At 40.6% G+C, this 15,540-nt stretch overlaps 1 protein-coding gene and 1 long non-coding RNA gene across 5 annotated transcripts; both read right to left on the bottom strand.

Annotated features, from left to right (window-relative positions):
• Positions 1-3,109: 3,109 nt before the first annotated feature.
• Positions 3,110-6,784, bottom strand: LOC118104891. Its single transcript, XR_004695076.2, has 3 exons — positions 6,543-6,784; positions 6,115-6,351; positions 3,110-3,532 (listed from the first exon to the last, which is right to left on the bottom strand). It is a non-coding gene; the product is annotated as an uncharacterized LOC118104891 (long non-coding RNA).
• Positions 6,785-9,513: 2,729 nt separating this feature from the next.
• On the bottom strand, positions 9,514-14,178 carry LOC118104890 (transmembrane protein 233). Of its 4 annotated transcripts, none has more exons than XR_007032451.1 (5): positions 13,731-14,178; positions 13,107-13,241; positions 11,485-12,698; positions 11,279-11,374; positions 9,514-10,197 (listed from the first exon to the last, which is right to left on the bottom strand). XR_007032451.1 is itself a non-coding variant. In XM_035152173.2 (3 exons), exons 1-3 carry the CDS (start codon positions 13,914-13,916, stop codon positions 12,687-12,689), a joined length of 333 nt encoding a protein of 110 aa, XP_035008064.1. In that variant the 5' UTR covers positions 13,917-14,178; the 3' UTR covers positions 9,514-12,686. The 4 variants fall into 4 exon arrangements, 1 of the variants encoding a protein (XP_035008064.1); XR_007032452.1 differs by having other exon boundaries at positions 11,279-11,338; XR_004695075.2 differs by having other exon boundaries at positions 11,279-12,698.
• Positions 14,179-15,540: the final 1,362 nt, after the last annotated feature.

Genomic DNA, 15,540 nt, shown 5'->3' with positions numbered 1-15,540 from the left:
GTGAAGAATCACCCCCGAGCGATGATGCTCAACTGGAATCAAGTTCTGCCACAGTGTCCCAGCTCTGTCTTTGTGTCTCTGCCACAGAGAGCATCTTTGTCCTTTTGTCCAGCATCCTTGCTTTTCCTAAGAGAGATTCATTACCTGATCTCTGCAGGGTAAGTTAGAGAGGACGACTCAATCCCTGCAATATGTGACACACGTGACTGTGGCCATGGGACAGGGATGAGAGGGCAGCTGTAGAGGTGGCACACTGCAGGTTAGGCCGAGGAACAGTATGTGACGCAGTGAGTTGAATTTTCCTCAATCCACTCTCTTGAATTGTTCTTTTCTATTGAAGTGGCTGTTACATTCTGAGGCCTGTGCTATGAAGCAAGATCAACATACACAGCATATCTTTCAGTTCTGGCTTCAGTGAGTCCAACATTGGCCGCCTTGGATAACCTGTGTTACAAAGCTGGTTATCAGCTGACTCGGTTTACTCTGGGTTGTCCAGCTGTGATCATCAGTGGTGGGATGTAATAAAGTACATTAGTTACTGTACTTAAGTTCGTTTTTCAGGAATTTGTAGAGTACTTATTTAGACAGATTTTATAGTACTTTTCACTTTTACTCTACTATATACAACAAGAAATATCTGTACTTTTTACACTGCCTCCTTGATGCCTTTAGGGAATAGGCTAGACTCTGCGCGCAGGTACTATTGCTTCTCATACTTTAACTATACCTAAAACCAAGTTCTTTTTTACATTTACTAAAGTAGAAAAGATAATATGGTACTTTACTTCAATTCTTTGTACTTATACTCAAGTAAAATGTTTGCTTACTTCCTCCACCACTGATGATCACGTTCATGTGAAAGAGGCCATCAGAGCAACATCATCAGAACCATGAATTAAGTTATTTTATGATATGAGAAGAAACACTGATAGAAGCAGACAAAGGTGACATTCAGCAAGTTCAAATGTAAACACTATTTTCACATAGCTGGAATGGAAAAGCATACGATGTGACTAGTGACAATTTATTGAGTTTCTTACTGAGTGAGGATTTTTGCTGAAACTATTATGACCATGTGATGCTGATAAAAAGAAGCAAAGTGGTGTTTCTGTTCTCATAATGTCTGAAGAGGTCAGTCTGACTGAAATGTTCATTTCTAATCATAAGACACAGTTTTTGGATCATTTTCTCATAAAAGACATCAAAGGGTTTGGTCTTAATTTCCATTTATTGTCCCAGAGTCCTCATGAGCTGCAGTGACGAGACAGACAGCATCACTGTCAGGAATCAAAGAATCTTTGAAAGTGAAGCTATAATAGTTGCAGTGAGGTATTTATTTAATATGATTAAAATCCCTCTGTTTGTCAGAAGCTCTGTTTTAAAACCAGAGTGAATAAGTGGAAAGTCTGGAAAAGCAAAACACTTCCACCGATCTGTGAAAATATCTGTTGGCTCAACTTTATTGAAAACTCAAGGTCCTGTAGAACAGTGACTCTAGTTTTCCAGTGATCTGATTGGTCAGTAGTTGGGCTGGTGACAGGTTTTCATCTGATCCTCTGAGGTCAACCTGCACCGGAGCACGTTGGGTGTGAAGCACAATTTACCATGGTGATTTATCTCAGCCAGAAATGAATTGCCATCATAACCATTAAAGTCACCTTAAATCCACCACAAACCCTGCTTCATACAGGCCTCAGGTCTGCTGTTGTCAGTGGAGAAACTGGTATTTCTGCATCTTTTAACATAGATTTGTCCTTATTTTGCTGTAATTAAACCTGATAAAATTGGCCTATGAATGCAAGAAACTATTTCAACAATCTTTTGTTATTCTGATGTCATATGTTTATAGAAATAGGACCCAATCCCAGTGTAAATTGGTGCAGTATGTGCACAGCTTTCAGACCACCCTTCTCAGTGTCTCTGAATCAGGTAGTTTGGGAGAAGATGCTGCTGCGTGACTCTCTGTAACGGTGCATTTTTTTGTACTTTATCTGGGATAAGCCAAAGTAGGAACATTTCTAATCTATAAATAGAAGCTAGAACAGCGATATTTTAACGTGAGCAAAAGCCTTTTAAGCTGAATTCCTGGAAGGTACTGTAAGGTTTAAAGTGCACAATCTAAAATAATTAAAGTCCATTGCATTTCTTGTTGGAGTGGGACATTGCAGTGCCATTCAGGTTAAGATTTAAAATACTGATCATTTGTGCTGAGATGTGGTGGAACATGAGCAGCTTCTGTACTGGACTCCATGTGATTAATCCCTCTGTACAGAATGATAGTTCCCTGCAATTCAGTCCAGAGTGAGTGGGCCATCATGGACATTCACGAGCAGATGTCAGTGTAAGGGCCATACTGAAGAGGACGCAAATCTCAACTAAGCCTCTCCAGTCCTTATGTAACACCCTCAGGATGACGGCATGCCTCACAGATCAGGGGTATTCTGAGTGACAATGACACACATACTCCACATAGGCTCAAGTCCCTGTTCTCAGCAATCTACTTCTTTTTTTTTCAGGAGAGAGTATGAAATAAGAGGATATATTTAGAAACCAACAACAGGCCAGCCGAGCTCTGTTGTATCCCGTTCCTTTCTCTGTGTAATCTGCTTCCATCCCTGTGTTCGTTTCAGGCTCGTCTGCGATAAATGAAAACATTCACATCAGTGTTCGCCCATGGGCTCTGTCGAACCACGGAGAAGAGCTGACAAGTGATGGCTGCTTAAAAATAGCGTCTTCTCCTTTTGTGAGGCACAGTCATGTCTGCTGCCAGACTGGCAAAACTTGGAAGGACAAAACCAGGTCATTGCTTGCAGTCAGTCCCGCACCCCCGTCCTGTGGAGGAGTGCACGGAGGCCATCGCCCGTTGCTACATTTGACTCATGCCTCTATAGTCAGGAGGTCAACAGGTGCTTGTGCTCATTCGTCTGCTGGGCTTCTCGTTCGCGTGGAGCCAGCACAGGCAGCCTCTCGGGGCTGGAGGGGACCCTGCAGGCTCGGTAGAGGATTAGACAGAGGAGGAGGAGGAGGATGGCAACAAACGTGTTGCAGGCTATGGCCACCAACGCAGCTGTGGACAGGCCCGTTGTGTTTTCTTCCGATTCCATAACGAAGACTGGACGGCCGTGTCCAGGGTTGGTCAGTTTAGATAGGAAATTTTAAGTCGCTTCCATGATGTCCTTGGTTTATTTTCAGCGAATGAGTGAAGCTGAGCATCAGCTATGTCCTCTTTTAAGAGAAGGAGTGTGAATCCATTATATCATCATTACCTCTCCATTGCCTGGTGCATTGTGAGTGTTCCTTGGCATGATGCACATTTGCTTCTGCTGAATATTTAAGGAAAGTCAGCCCGTCCCTGTCACTGCATAGACGAATGTTTACTCCTCAAGGCTCTGTTTTTCTTTTCCACTTCTTTAGTGTGACACACCGCCACTCCGCCATACAGATGAGCCTCGCAGTACCTTCTGGCGATGTTGATTTCACAGTCTGCACTATCTAAACGCTGCTTACGACTCCAGTAGATTCCTGCCAGTGTCTGTTAGAGAGGAGCAGATAGAGCAATTAGGAATTGTTAAACGTAAACAGCATTTTTAATGAGGCAGAAGTTGTGTCAGTCAGATCGAGAGAGTCTTTGGCCTTTCACACGGCGACCTCTGAGCTGGTGTGCTCTGACGAAAACCTTTCAGTGCTTAAATTATTATTATAGCATGAACAAAACACGGAGCACAGTACAGATCACATTTGGTGACCTTGTTCTAACAGTGTGCTATTTCATCTGAGCCAATGACGGCTGCGGGTGATTTTACTCCCTGTTTACTTTAAGTAGTCCTCAGTAGCTGCTGGTCAGATAGAAATCCTGCTGTTGGTTGGCTCGTGGTTTGCAGAGCTGAATTATAGAATGAGGAAGGTAAGACAGTGAGTCAGTGTGAAGTGTAATAATGTCTGTCATGACCCAAACATTTTGCTAATTTGATGAACCATAAGATTTAAAAGACATTTCTACAACCAAAGCACTACAGCAGATCAGGTATTATTAGTTCACTTTGAGACCATTTTGTCCGTGTGACCCATAGACTGTATATAAAAAATGGACGTAGCTTCCGGCTCCAAAAGAAGAAGGCTATGCAGATGTCCTTAAAAGTGTAATACTGCGGAGATCCAGCAGGTGCTGGCTCAAACTGGCTCCAAGAAATCTGTGGCTCCGCGCTAATTTCTCCCATGAAATACTCCGTCCCCAAAAGAAATCCGACCTGTGACTATGGTCTCATTCACTAGATACTCCCCTTCTTATCAGAGATCTGGTGGTCCATCTGAAAATAATATCCTAATAAATTTTATATTAGAGTTTAAAGAGCCATAGATTTTGGGGCATGTCTGTTTGATTGACACACAGACTCCCGGATGATTGACAGGCAGCAGCTGCGATGGGTCAGAGTAGAGAGAGATTCACCGGAGGGAAACTGGAGCTTTATTTGCATCATGTGCTCTCACTTCTCTGAAATGTACTCTGATTCTGTTTGTATCGTTTGACCATATTCCATCAGACTTGATGGTTGGCTGCCCCTGATACAGATGACCAGCACCTTCATTACAGCATCTGTTGTACTTTACAGTGTATGAAGACCTCTCCTTCCAGAGAGACTGTATAGAAGATGGGCTTCATATGTAATTGGAGTAATGTGCATTTTCAAAGCACAATCATGCACATCCATTTGGGTGAGCTTATTTTTATTTAACGCAGCCACCATTGCAAAATATCCATCCATCTATACAGCTCATCCTTTGAGCGTCAGGGCGGTTGCCTGAGCAAATCCCAGCTGACACTGGGTGAGAGGTGTGGTCCACCCTCCCCAGTCCATTACAGAGCTAACATATAGAGAGAAACCACCATTCCAGCTGACTCTCACACCTACGGGCAATTTAAAGTCTCCAATTAACCAGGATGTCTTTGGACAGTGGGAGGAAGCCGGAGAAGTCAGAGGAAAGCCACTCAGGCACAAGGAGAACATGAAACCCAACACAACCTACTAATAATGTATGACAATGGATTTTTTTCTACTCTCATCCAATTTCCATGTGTTCAACTAGTGTGTATTTAACTACACACCCAAAGTGTGTCTGTGCCTTTCACTGTGTACTTTGATTCACCATCATCTTTCTTCATAACCCTTCAAATTACCATCTGCACTACGCACGGGCATATGCTAATGCAGACGCACAATATCAAGAACTGATTGAAAATTCAATCCCATTACTTCCCCATTTGGTAAATTAGCATATCCATAAATTTACATTGGAGTAGCACTTATAGTGTGAATAGTCAACGGTGATAACTTATGCTACAGTGGAAAAAAACTGTGATTATCAAGTCTCATCAATATCTACCAACAATAATCCAACAAAATAAAACATATCTTGAGTTTCTATATTTAGGACCATTTGGATTTGAAAGATAGAAATTGAAGGGAGAAAAATTATCTTTTCCTGAAACTGGATATTGTCTCTTATTGTGATGTGTCCTCTGCTCCCCTGTAGATTTACTGGATGCTAATTGAATTTAAAGTCGTCTTCATGCAATAAAGACGCTAGATCTGACACTACGCACTTACACACCTGTCTTTTCCTTTTGTTTATACTATTACAATGAAATCAATTGAGCGAGTGATCAGAACGATCTGTCATGTGAGCTAAGGCAGCAGTTTGCATTGAGCTTTTAACATGGAATCATAAAAACTATACAGTTAATGAAAACTTGAAGAGTATGAGCGTTAAGTTTTGACAAATATATTGTTGTGATTTTATTGACACTAATTTACAAAGAGAAAAATATCCCTAAAGTTCAGGAACAGACGTCTTGTTCTCATTTCAGAAGTTGTGCTTTGCATTATCAAATACGTAGATTTGAATAAACCTCTTCTACATAAACACGAGTGAACTGTTCACTTGACTGAACTGAATCTCTCGCTCCCTCGCAGTCAGCCTTTAATCCTTCTTTCTCTCTCTAGTTACAAAAACACCAAACAGTCGGGAAACCCTGCTAAAAACAAGATTTATTTCAAAAACACTCTCCATCCACATCTAGGCGACAGCACTATCGCTGCATAGATCTGTAATTACCTCTTATCAATCAGTCTGATCCCTCAGTCCGATCCCCCGTCCCTCAGCAGATTGATTTCATAGCCGTGATGCAGTGATGGGGGGAACCTGGCAGCCCACTGAGTGTGACAGGTGGACGTGATAAAGTCACGGAGTGTTTGATCTGGCTCTTGCTGCAGCCTTCAACCCTCAGGTGGAGACGAGCCCCCGTTCTTTTCCTCTTAGCAGGATTTGTAATCATGGAAAAAACTTCTCAGTCTGAGGACGCAGCAATCACAAGCAGAGGTCTCTCTTGTATATATCAACTCACAGCCTGATCATGTTTAAGAGGAAGTTATCACACCATGACAATGTGAAATATTCTGCAGGAGTAAAGGCAAAGCTAAGACTTTTGAATTTGATGTGCCATCACAAGCCAAAGCAAAGTATCAGAATGATACCACACTTACCCCACAGAGTTTATCTTCTTAGTAAACATCCCTTCTTCTATTCTCCGTTGTTGCTCACATGAACAACACTCATCTCTCTCTCTCTTCCCCTCTCTCTCAAAATGCTCTGTCCCTCATCTGTCTCCCCCTCGTCTTCTCCCTCTCTATCCGCTCTGCACTACACACACAACTGAAAACCAGCCAGGACTGCACACTGTTTGTGAGAGAGCTCTCCAGCAGCAGATAGAGAGAGAGAGAGAGAGAGAGAGAGAGAGAGAGAGAGAGAGAGAGAGAGGTGGGGCTGTGCTGGTGGATGTCAGCAGTGATATCAAGCGTAGGGCTTGAATGTAATTACACAGGGCTCCTGCTGCAGAGCGAGAGAGGAGCAGTGGGGGGAGGTTGTTATGGAGAACAAGCAGAGCCGCCTGTCAGACAAAACAATGACTTCCGCCTTGCATCGCTGTGCAGAGTGTGGCCAAACAAACTATTTCAGCTGTTCCACACAGGAGTTTGGACAGAGGGAGGCTGAGCTATGATGGCAGGAATCCAAATTAAGCTCAATCAAGACAATAGTAGTTCCTACAAGCAAAGGAAGTTTATATACGTAGTTTCCAGAACTGGAACATTTCCATGTCTGTCCAAGACTTATGGTTGTTTACAGTTTGTCTATATATCCTGATAAGGCTCCTGTGTTCTCTATGGTCCCACCTCCTTCTGTCATTCTGTTGAAATGATGAATTGATGTTTTTTGCTTTGAGAGGCAAACATGACTGCAGCTTTAAACAGTCCTAAGTGTCCGGGACTGAGCAAGAAACACAGGTGGTCTTAAAGAAAATTCAATTTGCAAACGAAAGTAAAAAAAATTCAGAAATACTCAAAATAATAATACTGGACCCATAAGAAATTTCTAAATAAGAGAACTAAGCTCAGTTACAAATGGGAACTTTAGCAGAATTTAACACCTGACAAACTTTGACAAAGGGAACATATATGGCGGCTGATCACTCCGTTCTGACCCACAAGGGAAATGGTTACAAACAATTATTAAAATTAACAACAACCGAAACATGTCAGTATAGCATTTTGGATGCATAATAGTAAGAAACTAATGATTCAACCTTATCAAAACAATTGTAAAAAAGAAAATAACAAACCATGCAGGAGGATGATGGCAGGCCAATGAGTTAACAAAAGTATTTATGGACATCTGACGCACCCGAGCCCCAACCAGGCAACACCCAGTACTCAAAGAAACTAGATTAATTTCATGAAAAATGAAATACCTTAAGTGACTAAAAGTAATATAACAAAAATGTGCATATTAGATAATTCTTTAGTCAAAACTGCTGTGAGTATTCAAGTTATTTCATGTTTGTGATTTTACGTCTTGTGTTAAATCAAATGCCTGAGTAAGTGGGGTAAAAAAGCTACAACCTCCCCCCCTGGTTCAGTGTGTGGCTGTAGAAGCAGCCATCACACTAAGTCGGAAACCTGCCTACACTCTTAGCTTCTCAGATCAATACTCTTAAAACGCTCTAAGATAAGGTTTCAGCTCTAAGTGGGTTGCACAACCATCACTGTGGCAGGGTTTCCACTAAGTAACGCTTTCATATGAAATGTGATTCCAGCACAGGGGCGTCTTCCAGACTGAAAAGCAGCTGTCACAGAAGTTAGTGTTGCAGCATTAGAGGAGTGTATTCTTGTAGTATTTGTGGCTTTAATTGGTTCTAACCCTTTTTTCTGTATTCTTACTGGTGACACTGAAAACCAATGATAAACAATCTGCTTCTTTAAACCCAAATCTGTTTGTTATTTAACATAGTGGGAGGCAAGATGAGTTCTTCAGTCCCCCTAACCCATTTTGCTTGACGCTCCTCTACTGGCCAGAAATATTAATACTGTCAGTGTCGACCAGTTTCCGAATTTGACTCTGACTTTAACACAAAAATCAACGATCTTCCGCTTTCCTCTGGGACTGTGGGAGTGCAGCAAAGATATATATACTACTTAGACATTTGTAATTACAAATATCTCAAGTTATCAGTTGTATTAAGCGAAGAAACCAATCTGCTATAAATCAACCTAATATTGCTCCAAAACACATAAAAAATAACGTGTGCCAGTTTTAAATGAGCAGGATTTATTGTCATCTTGAATCTCATATAAACAAACACAGAGGTGTAAAATGTAAAAAAAGGAGGAAGAAGGTAAAATGTGGTGCAGATGAAGAAATATTTTGTGTGCAGTGTTTGTGCAGCAATATTTTCAGCAGCGAGTTTTCACAGTCTCCGAGATGAACACACAATTTTTTTTATCTGTGCTTGTGACACTGAAGCTACAAACTCGGCTCATAGCTTCCCATGGCAAGTGTGCATGCAACCAACTGGTAGCTGCCTCCCAGCAGCAAGATATATTCTTATCATTAGGTTTTTATGTTTTATATTTAACCTATTTCAAATTTTGTTCATACTTTATTCCATTTTTTTCAAAGTTCTCAGGACAGTATCAGCATTACAGTATGTCCCAGTGCTGTTCAATACAAACAAAACCTAACCGACCTGATCACATTCAGTCAATACGATCTTTGGTCATTACTGTAAAACCTATTAGGCTCAATTTAATTGCAACATTAGTCCTGATTCTCATGCATTACTGCTTCAAAGAAAATGTATCCTACTGCTACTGCCTGTTTAAAACCATTGTTATCCAATATTTCCCCCCTTACACATGTCTTAAAATACATATATGGAAATCAGGGAAACCTACAATTTGATTTGGTGGGGGGCAAATCATCCCTATTTTTCTAATGTGCATGTGCCACAGTCATGACCCAGTTTGTGGTGATGATTCTGCTGCCTCACGTGTTTTCAAATGTCATTCATGTGTACAGAAGACAAATTGCAGCAGAATCCCTGACAGGTGACTCTATGATACAATGTATTCAAATAACTGATTAAAATAATAAATATTACAAAACAACAGGAACAATATGCAAATGAAAACAGACCCAACATTTTTATTAGCAAAACTCCAGACGTTTTTGGTCTTGACAACAATCCAATTACATTTTTAGCATCTGTAAAAATCCGAAGTGAGCACCAAGCCAAAGTTATGAGTCATTGTCAGTAATATCAGTGGAGATTTGTCATGGGAACAGAATGAAAACAGTTTTCTCAAATGACTATCAAATGCACTCACTGACCCTCTGCATCAACAGAAACAGAAAGCAGCAGGGCTGAATTATCCTGTGTCCCCGTTAGTAAAACTAAATGTCACCGTCACAATGAAATATAACAGGAATAATGCAGCTAACCCTGCACTCTGTAGATATTGTAGTTGCTGAGGTTGAGGACACAACGCTTTCAGACATGCGCTGGACTCAAGGCATGACATTTTCTCGAAGGGCTGTATGTTATGTGTCATACTTTCTGAACACGCCAAGAAAGATGTCAAATTGGAAAGACAATGAGATTTTAGAGCTTTTGGTAACAAGGGCTGAAGCAGGTGTTGATGTGCTACAAACACAAACGCGTGATTTCTGTAGCAACATTTGCATGTCCCGCCTTCTGAATGCTACCTAGGCTCCATCCCTCTCCTGAATGATCAGGGATTTTTCCTGTTGTTTTGAACACGTCTGACCCGAACAGTCTAAAACACCGTCTGCCTGCCATCAAACCTAAAGAGCAGAGAGACAAAGTTAGCAACTAGCTAGTGAACAAAGTGGAGCATTTAGAAGCTACTTCATATTCACCTCTTATTCAAAACATTCATTCAAACATTGGGGGAACGACTTGTTGGAATTCAAAATACACAGTCTATAAGTGCATCAGACGATCTGATGTAGTTTGCCTTGTGATCTGGCAGAGGGCACTCACTCTCAGCTTGATCTATTACCTGCCCGCTTGATCAGGAGAGTAAGCCAGTAATGTTTCTGTAATGTGTGAATATGTTGTCTCTACTGGTCGTTCTATTGCCCCCTAGAGGGCAACAAGGTCAAAAAATACAGCTTTAATTAAACTAAATCTGTATTTAAACGGAGGGGGGGAGATAAAAATATAACATCAAAGTGAATCCTCGAGGATATGTATGTAAATGCGTGTTTACGTTTCCCTGACGGCTCTGCATCATTCCCACAGTTCTCCTCTTTCATTTATTCAGGTTGGATCATACTGCTGCTCGCTGGGAGGAATGTGTCATGAGATACGTGTGCACGGACCCTCTATCTGCTGCTAATGGAAGCAGCTGGTTCGAGTGTCCTGTTTGTGAGCACTTCACGTGAGTCACGGAGTGCTCCCCAAACGCACCACAGCCAGCAACACGTCCAAATCTGCCTTTAATGTGGCATGAAACACAAAGAATTAACCAGATTCATTTTGTTTGTGTAGGAGTTTCTTCATTACACCGTGTGGTAATCACTTCCCTGTCACAAAGTCTACCTCGATCCCTTGATAATCCTACGGAGGGCTTTCAAGTCGCCTACACCCTGCACTCGTTTTATTTTGCGTCTGCCTCTCTCGAGTTTTGCTCTGGTGCGACATCAAAGAGGTGGGACTACAAACACACTGCATTTATCTCTTTCAAGTAAAGCGAGATAATCGAACAAGATTACCGCTCAAAAGTAATTTGTCTAAGTGCATTGTAATAACTGCTGAAACTTGGCAGACGGCCTCTTGCATCAGAATTACACCTGTGTACTGAAAACTGAAGTGACAGCAGAGGCTCGCAGTGCAAATCAGACATAAAGACGTGGAGTGTACCTTTTTGTTGTTTAGTGTAAAACGTGTGTCATCTGGTCGCCCATAGGGTCCATGGAGCACCTTGTTACAACATGGAGGGAACAAAGCCTGAAAGTGCTGTCGTCAATAAGCAACGATAGAAAAACCTGAGTTACAGGATGAGGTGAAATCAAATGTTCACACAAGATCAGAAACGCCCTTCTTCCTGAATCATCACCTGCTCTCACCTTTTGTGACACTTTCTGTATGTTTCAGTCGCCTTGCAACCGGGTCAGATTTACTTGACCATGTGACAAACTGGGCAAACCTGCAATGCAGATGGGAATTCTGCTATATTTAGTTTGGGATATACTGTGACAATATCAAACTACAAGAAAATTTCCCAGCAGAGCAGGTTGTCGCTCAGGGATCAAGAAGAGTACAGTGAAATATATCAAACTAATTGGAACTCATTACAAAGTTTATTAAATCCCACATCAAATAAGACAAGGGAGGTTTATCTGTATGGACACAAGGCAGTTTCAAAGTGCTTTACAAAGGCAATTTAAAAAAGAAAAGGCATGAAAAATAAGACATTCAATAAATTAAAAATGAAACACTGAAGACATGACAATAAGACATTAGAGACATTAAAAGTAAGATACCGAAGACATTAAGATAATACATTAAATACATGAAAAATAATACATTAGAATAAGGCATTGATGACATCATTTTAAGACATTCAATAAATTAAAAATTAAACAGTGAAGACATTACAATAAGACATTCAACCTTATGAGGTGAGGATCTTACAGGTGTAATGAATCTCAACAATGGGTAATATGATCTTTTGGTTTGTGTACTTTTATCATAACAGCTTTGATGCAGAATTGGGCACAGGCTGAAGCTGTGTCGTGACATGTTAGTCCAAACCAGAAGCAGTGTGGCTTTACTCAGAGGAATAATTAACACAATAAAACTACTATATCATATAATACTCTTTTATTAATCTTCTAATATAAAATATTTAGTATGTTATCACAAGTATCGAATAATATAAAGCAAAGACAAGTTTGTGTTCTTACAAGATAACTTCAGGTTTCCAGAAATGTTTTTAATTTATAAAAGTGACAAAAGTTCTCAAGTCAAAGTTATTTCATGTTTGCTACAACAGGTCATACCATTAAAATATAATGATTTATTTGAATTATATCACAAAATACAATTACTAAATATACAATAATTTTTTTTAAATATTATCATTCAAGATGATGATGATGATGAAGCTGCCTTTTTTGTTTAAAGCAGCATTAATAAGTGACATGATGTATTGTTCGTCCATGTGTACAACAGGAAACATGACAGGAAGTGATTCACACATCGAAGTAAAGTCGTGTCCTTTCATTGGCAGATGGTGAGACCTGCGTCAACATGTCTTTGTACAGTGCTAAAAATCCATCTGGAAAACAAAGAGAAATACGCTAAACCAAGGACGTCCACATGTCTGATGATACCCAGCAGCCAAATCACTCAGTCATATATATTATATGTTGTATAATTTACTGTCAATACAAACATAGAATATTAATCATGTTGCCTTTCATTGAGATTTCATAGTTTTTACCCTTCTCTGTCACACTTCTATCTCACCAGGATGACCCAAACTGTACCAGAGCATCTTTTCATAGAGTCCTGGGTACATATGTTATGACTGAGAAATGGTTTTATGGTGGAAAACAGGAGGAAAGACCGTGTTCTTGACTCTTCTCAAAATAAGGATTATGTGAATATTATGGACTTTAGAGTAATAGAAATATGGTCCCAGTTCTCAATAGCAAGTACAATCACTGCAGAAAGGAATACCTACTGTGGTAAAATGAACGATGCAGGAGATGGCGATGATGAGTAGGCCGATGATAACGGAGGCGACAGCAACATAAAGAGCGCTCCTGCCCAGTTGCCTGGACCCGTCATAGTCGCCACGGTAATAACTGTTTCTAGACTGAGAATAAGAAATCACTGTTACATACACGCCGTCTATACATTTGAGGGTTTCCTTGGAAAAACTGCTGCAATAAAAATTCTGCTGAGCATTTGATCAATTAATGACATAAGATAATTTCTTTAATTAAACAAAAAGTGTCAAGTAAAGCTTTGCTACATGGTTTTAATGTTCAAATTGTATTCTTTAAATGTTGGTCGGCCTGCAGACAGAACACCAGTGTGGTCACAGAAGACAGTGTTAACAGTTGACTGTATATAAAGATGGACGACATGACTACTCAAACTGCTCACTAATTACACTAGTGACACATTTTAGACCTTACTAGTGTTACTACAGAGGCTAAAAACGTGAACTAGTGAAGGCAAAAACGTCCACTAGTTACTCTAGCATCTAATAAATGCTCAAAGGGGTTTCCATACATGTCTACATACAGTCACATGATATATATTCACCTTGGCTAAGTTATGTTATGCTGTGAATTCTTACCATGATAGAGAAGACCAGGGCCACAATGTTGACAGGGTATGCAGGACAGAAGCAGGTGAAAATAGTCAAGCAAAGGTAGCTGCGGAGTGGAGGTGGAGGCTTCTGCTCCTCTATAAAGCCATGGTCCAAAAACATGCTCCCGCTCAGGGAACCTTTCACCTGCGGATTGAGGACTTTGAGAGCCATTGTACCTGACCACAGCGAAACACAGTCAGGAGGTGGAAAAACACCAGAATTTAAAAAAGGAGGAACTTTACAAATACGCTTCAAATAAGCAGAACCTGAAAGAACAGAAATCCAACTTTTAACTAGAAAATGTTTGAATCCAGAAGTTGAAAAGACTGGTTGGTAAGTCTGTTATGTTAAGTACTGGTCCTAGTGCTCTCTCAAAGCCGTAAGGAAGTGAAGTCTGTGAGGAGAGAGGGGAGCGGGAGTGAGCTGTGAGAGGATCACTCACCCTACTGGCCTCCATCCAGAGTCCTGTTCTGTTTACCACTGCGACACAGATACATGGATATGATGCCTCTGAACTATTCAGAACTGTGTACAGGTATTCATGCTGTTAACACACTTAATCACGTACTCTTTAGCAGGGAATGAAAGTCGTTCATCACCTAACTCATGCAGAGGATGTACCACAGACTGTATATAAAGATGGACGACATGTCACAACTTCCTCCCACTATCCAGAAAGTATCCCAGATGAGGACAATGCCATCTGTTGTATTTGGAGCCAGAGTCTGCGCACAGGTGATCAGGGGATGAAGCCGCAGTATTTAGGCCCTGCCAATTCACGCACTCGACCAATCATGAGTCAGTCTCAGCTGTCAATCAGGATGTTTCACCCCGTTTATATAGCATCAAAGTATCAAATAACTAATTATAACTAATCTTACTTTTTTTTACCCATGTCCCATCCACCAACATGGAGGAGCTGGGATTTATGCCTCATAAAAAGCAGCCAACCACCAGGTGGGGGTCGAAACGCTTTAGCCTCACTTTTGGGGATCAGTCATGTCGTCCATCTTTATATACAATCTATGGTCTGTACACATTTCATGCTTATCCATCCCACCAATCAACAAACAGATTGATATCACCATAGTTACAGCCATAGTTGGGAATTGCGGCTAAAAACAAATAATGGGCACCTTCCTGATGGTAGAGTCAAAGGCCTGTAGGTTATGAGAAAGGCTTGACACCAGGGTCACAGCAAAGCTCCGAGTAGACGTCAATGAATGTTATGGTTAGCTATCTTAAATGTTATATAATTATCTTTTTAAGTATTATTTTGACTGCTTTATGCTTTTGGGAACCAATCTCTTTGAAAACTGGCTTTAATCCAAATAGTTTGCACAGAATGAAGAGCAGCACAAATGGTTAACTTGGGCTCTGCAGGCTGCTTGATAATGTAAACACAGTACATGTGCATCTCATGACCTGGTGACCTCAGTGATATTCTCTACCGATATTATCTGTTTACTCAAGTCTTGGTTAAACCAAAGAGTAGCTTTAACGCCACAGATTAGATTTTACTTTAAACTTTCCACCACCCATTAAATGTCAGAGACCTATTAGGCTTTTGTAATAGAGGTTTGAACTATTTGGGGTCAATGTTCATTTTAGTTTAAGTTTTCCTGGAAAGTCATGTATCTAAAGGTCAAATCTTCTAGGGGGAGGGGTGTCATTTTATAGACATCCATTAGGGGTCACAAAATTCTGACAATACCTACACCGGGATCTTTACGTTGAAGTCGTTAATGTAAACTGTGAGAAACAACACATTTTTTACATTCCATCAGTGTTGTGA

Source organism: Hippoglossus stenolepis, chromosome 3 (assembly GCF_022539355.2).
Source record: "Hippoglossus stenolepis isolate QCI-W04-F060 chromosome 3, HSTE1.2, whole genome shotgun sequence".
Taxonomy (NCBI): Eukaryota; Metazoa; Chordata; class Actinopteri; order Pleuronectiformes; family Pleuronectidae; genus Hippoglossus; species Hippoglossus stenolepis.
The sequence above is the reverse complement of the archived record's forward strand: the minus strand, read 5'-3'. Positions and strand labels throughout refer to the sequence as shown.

Coding starts and splice junctions, on each gene's coding strand:
- LOC118104890 (XM_035152173.2), bottom strand. CDS start 13,916: ATGGCTCTCAAAGTCCTCAATCCGCAGGTGAAAGGTTCCCTGAGCGGG. Junction 13,242..13,730: donor CCCTGGTCTTCTCTATCATG/GTAAGAATTCAC, acceptor TCTTATTCTCAG/TCTAGAAACAGTTATTACCG.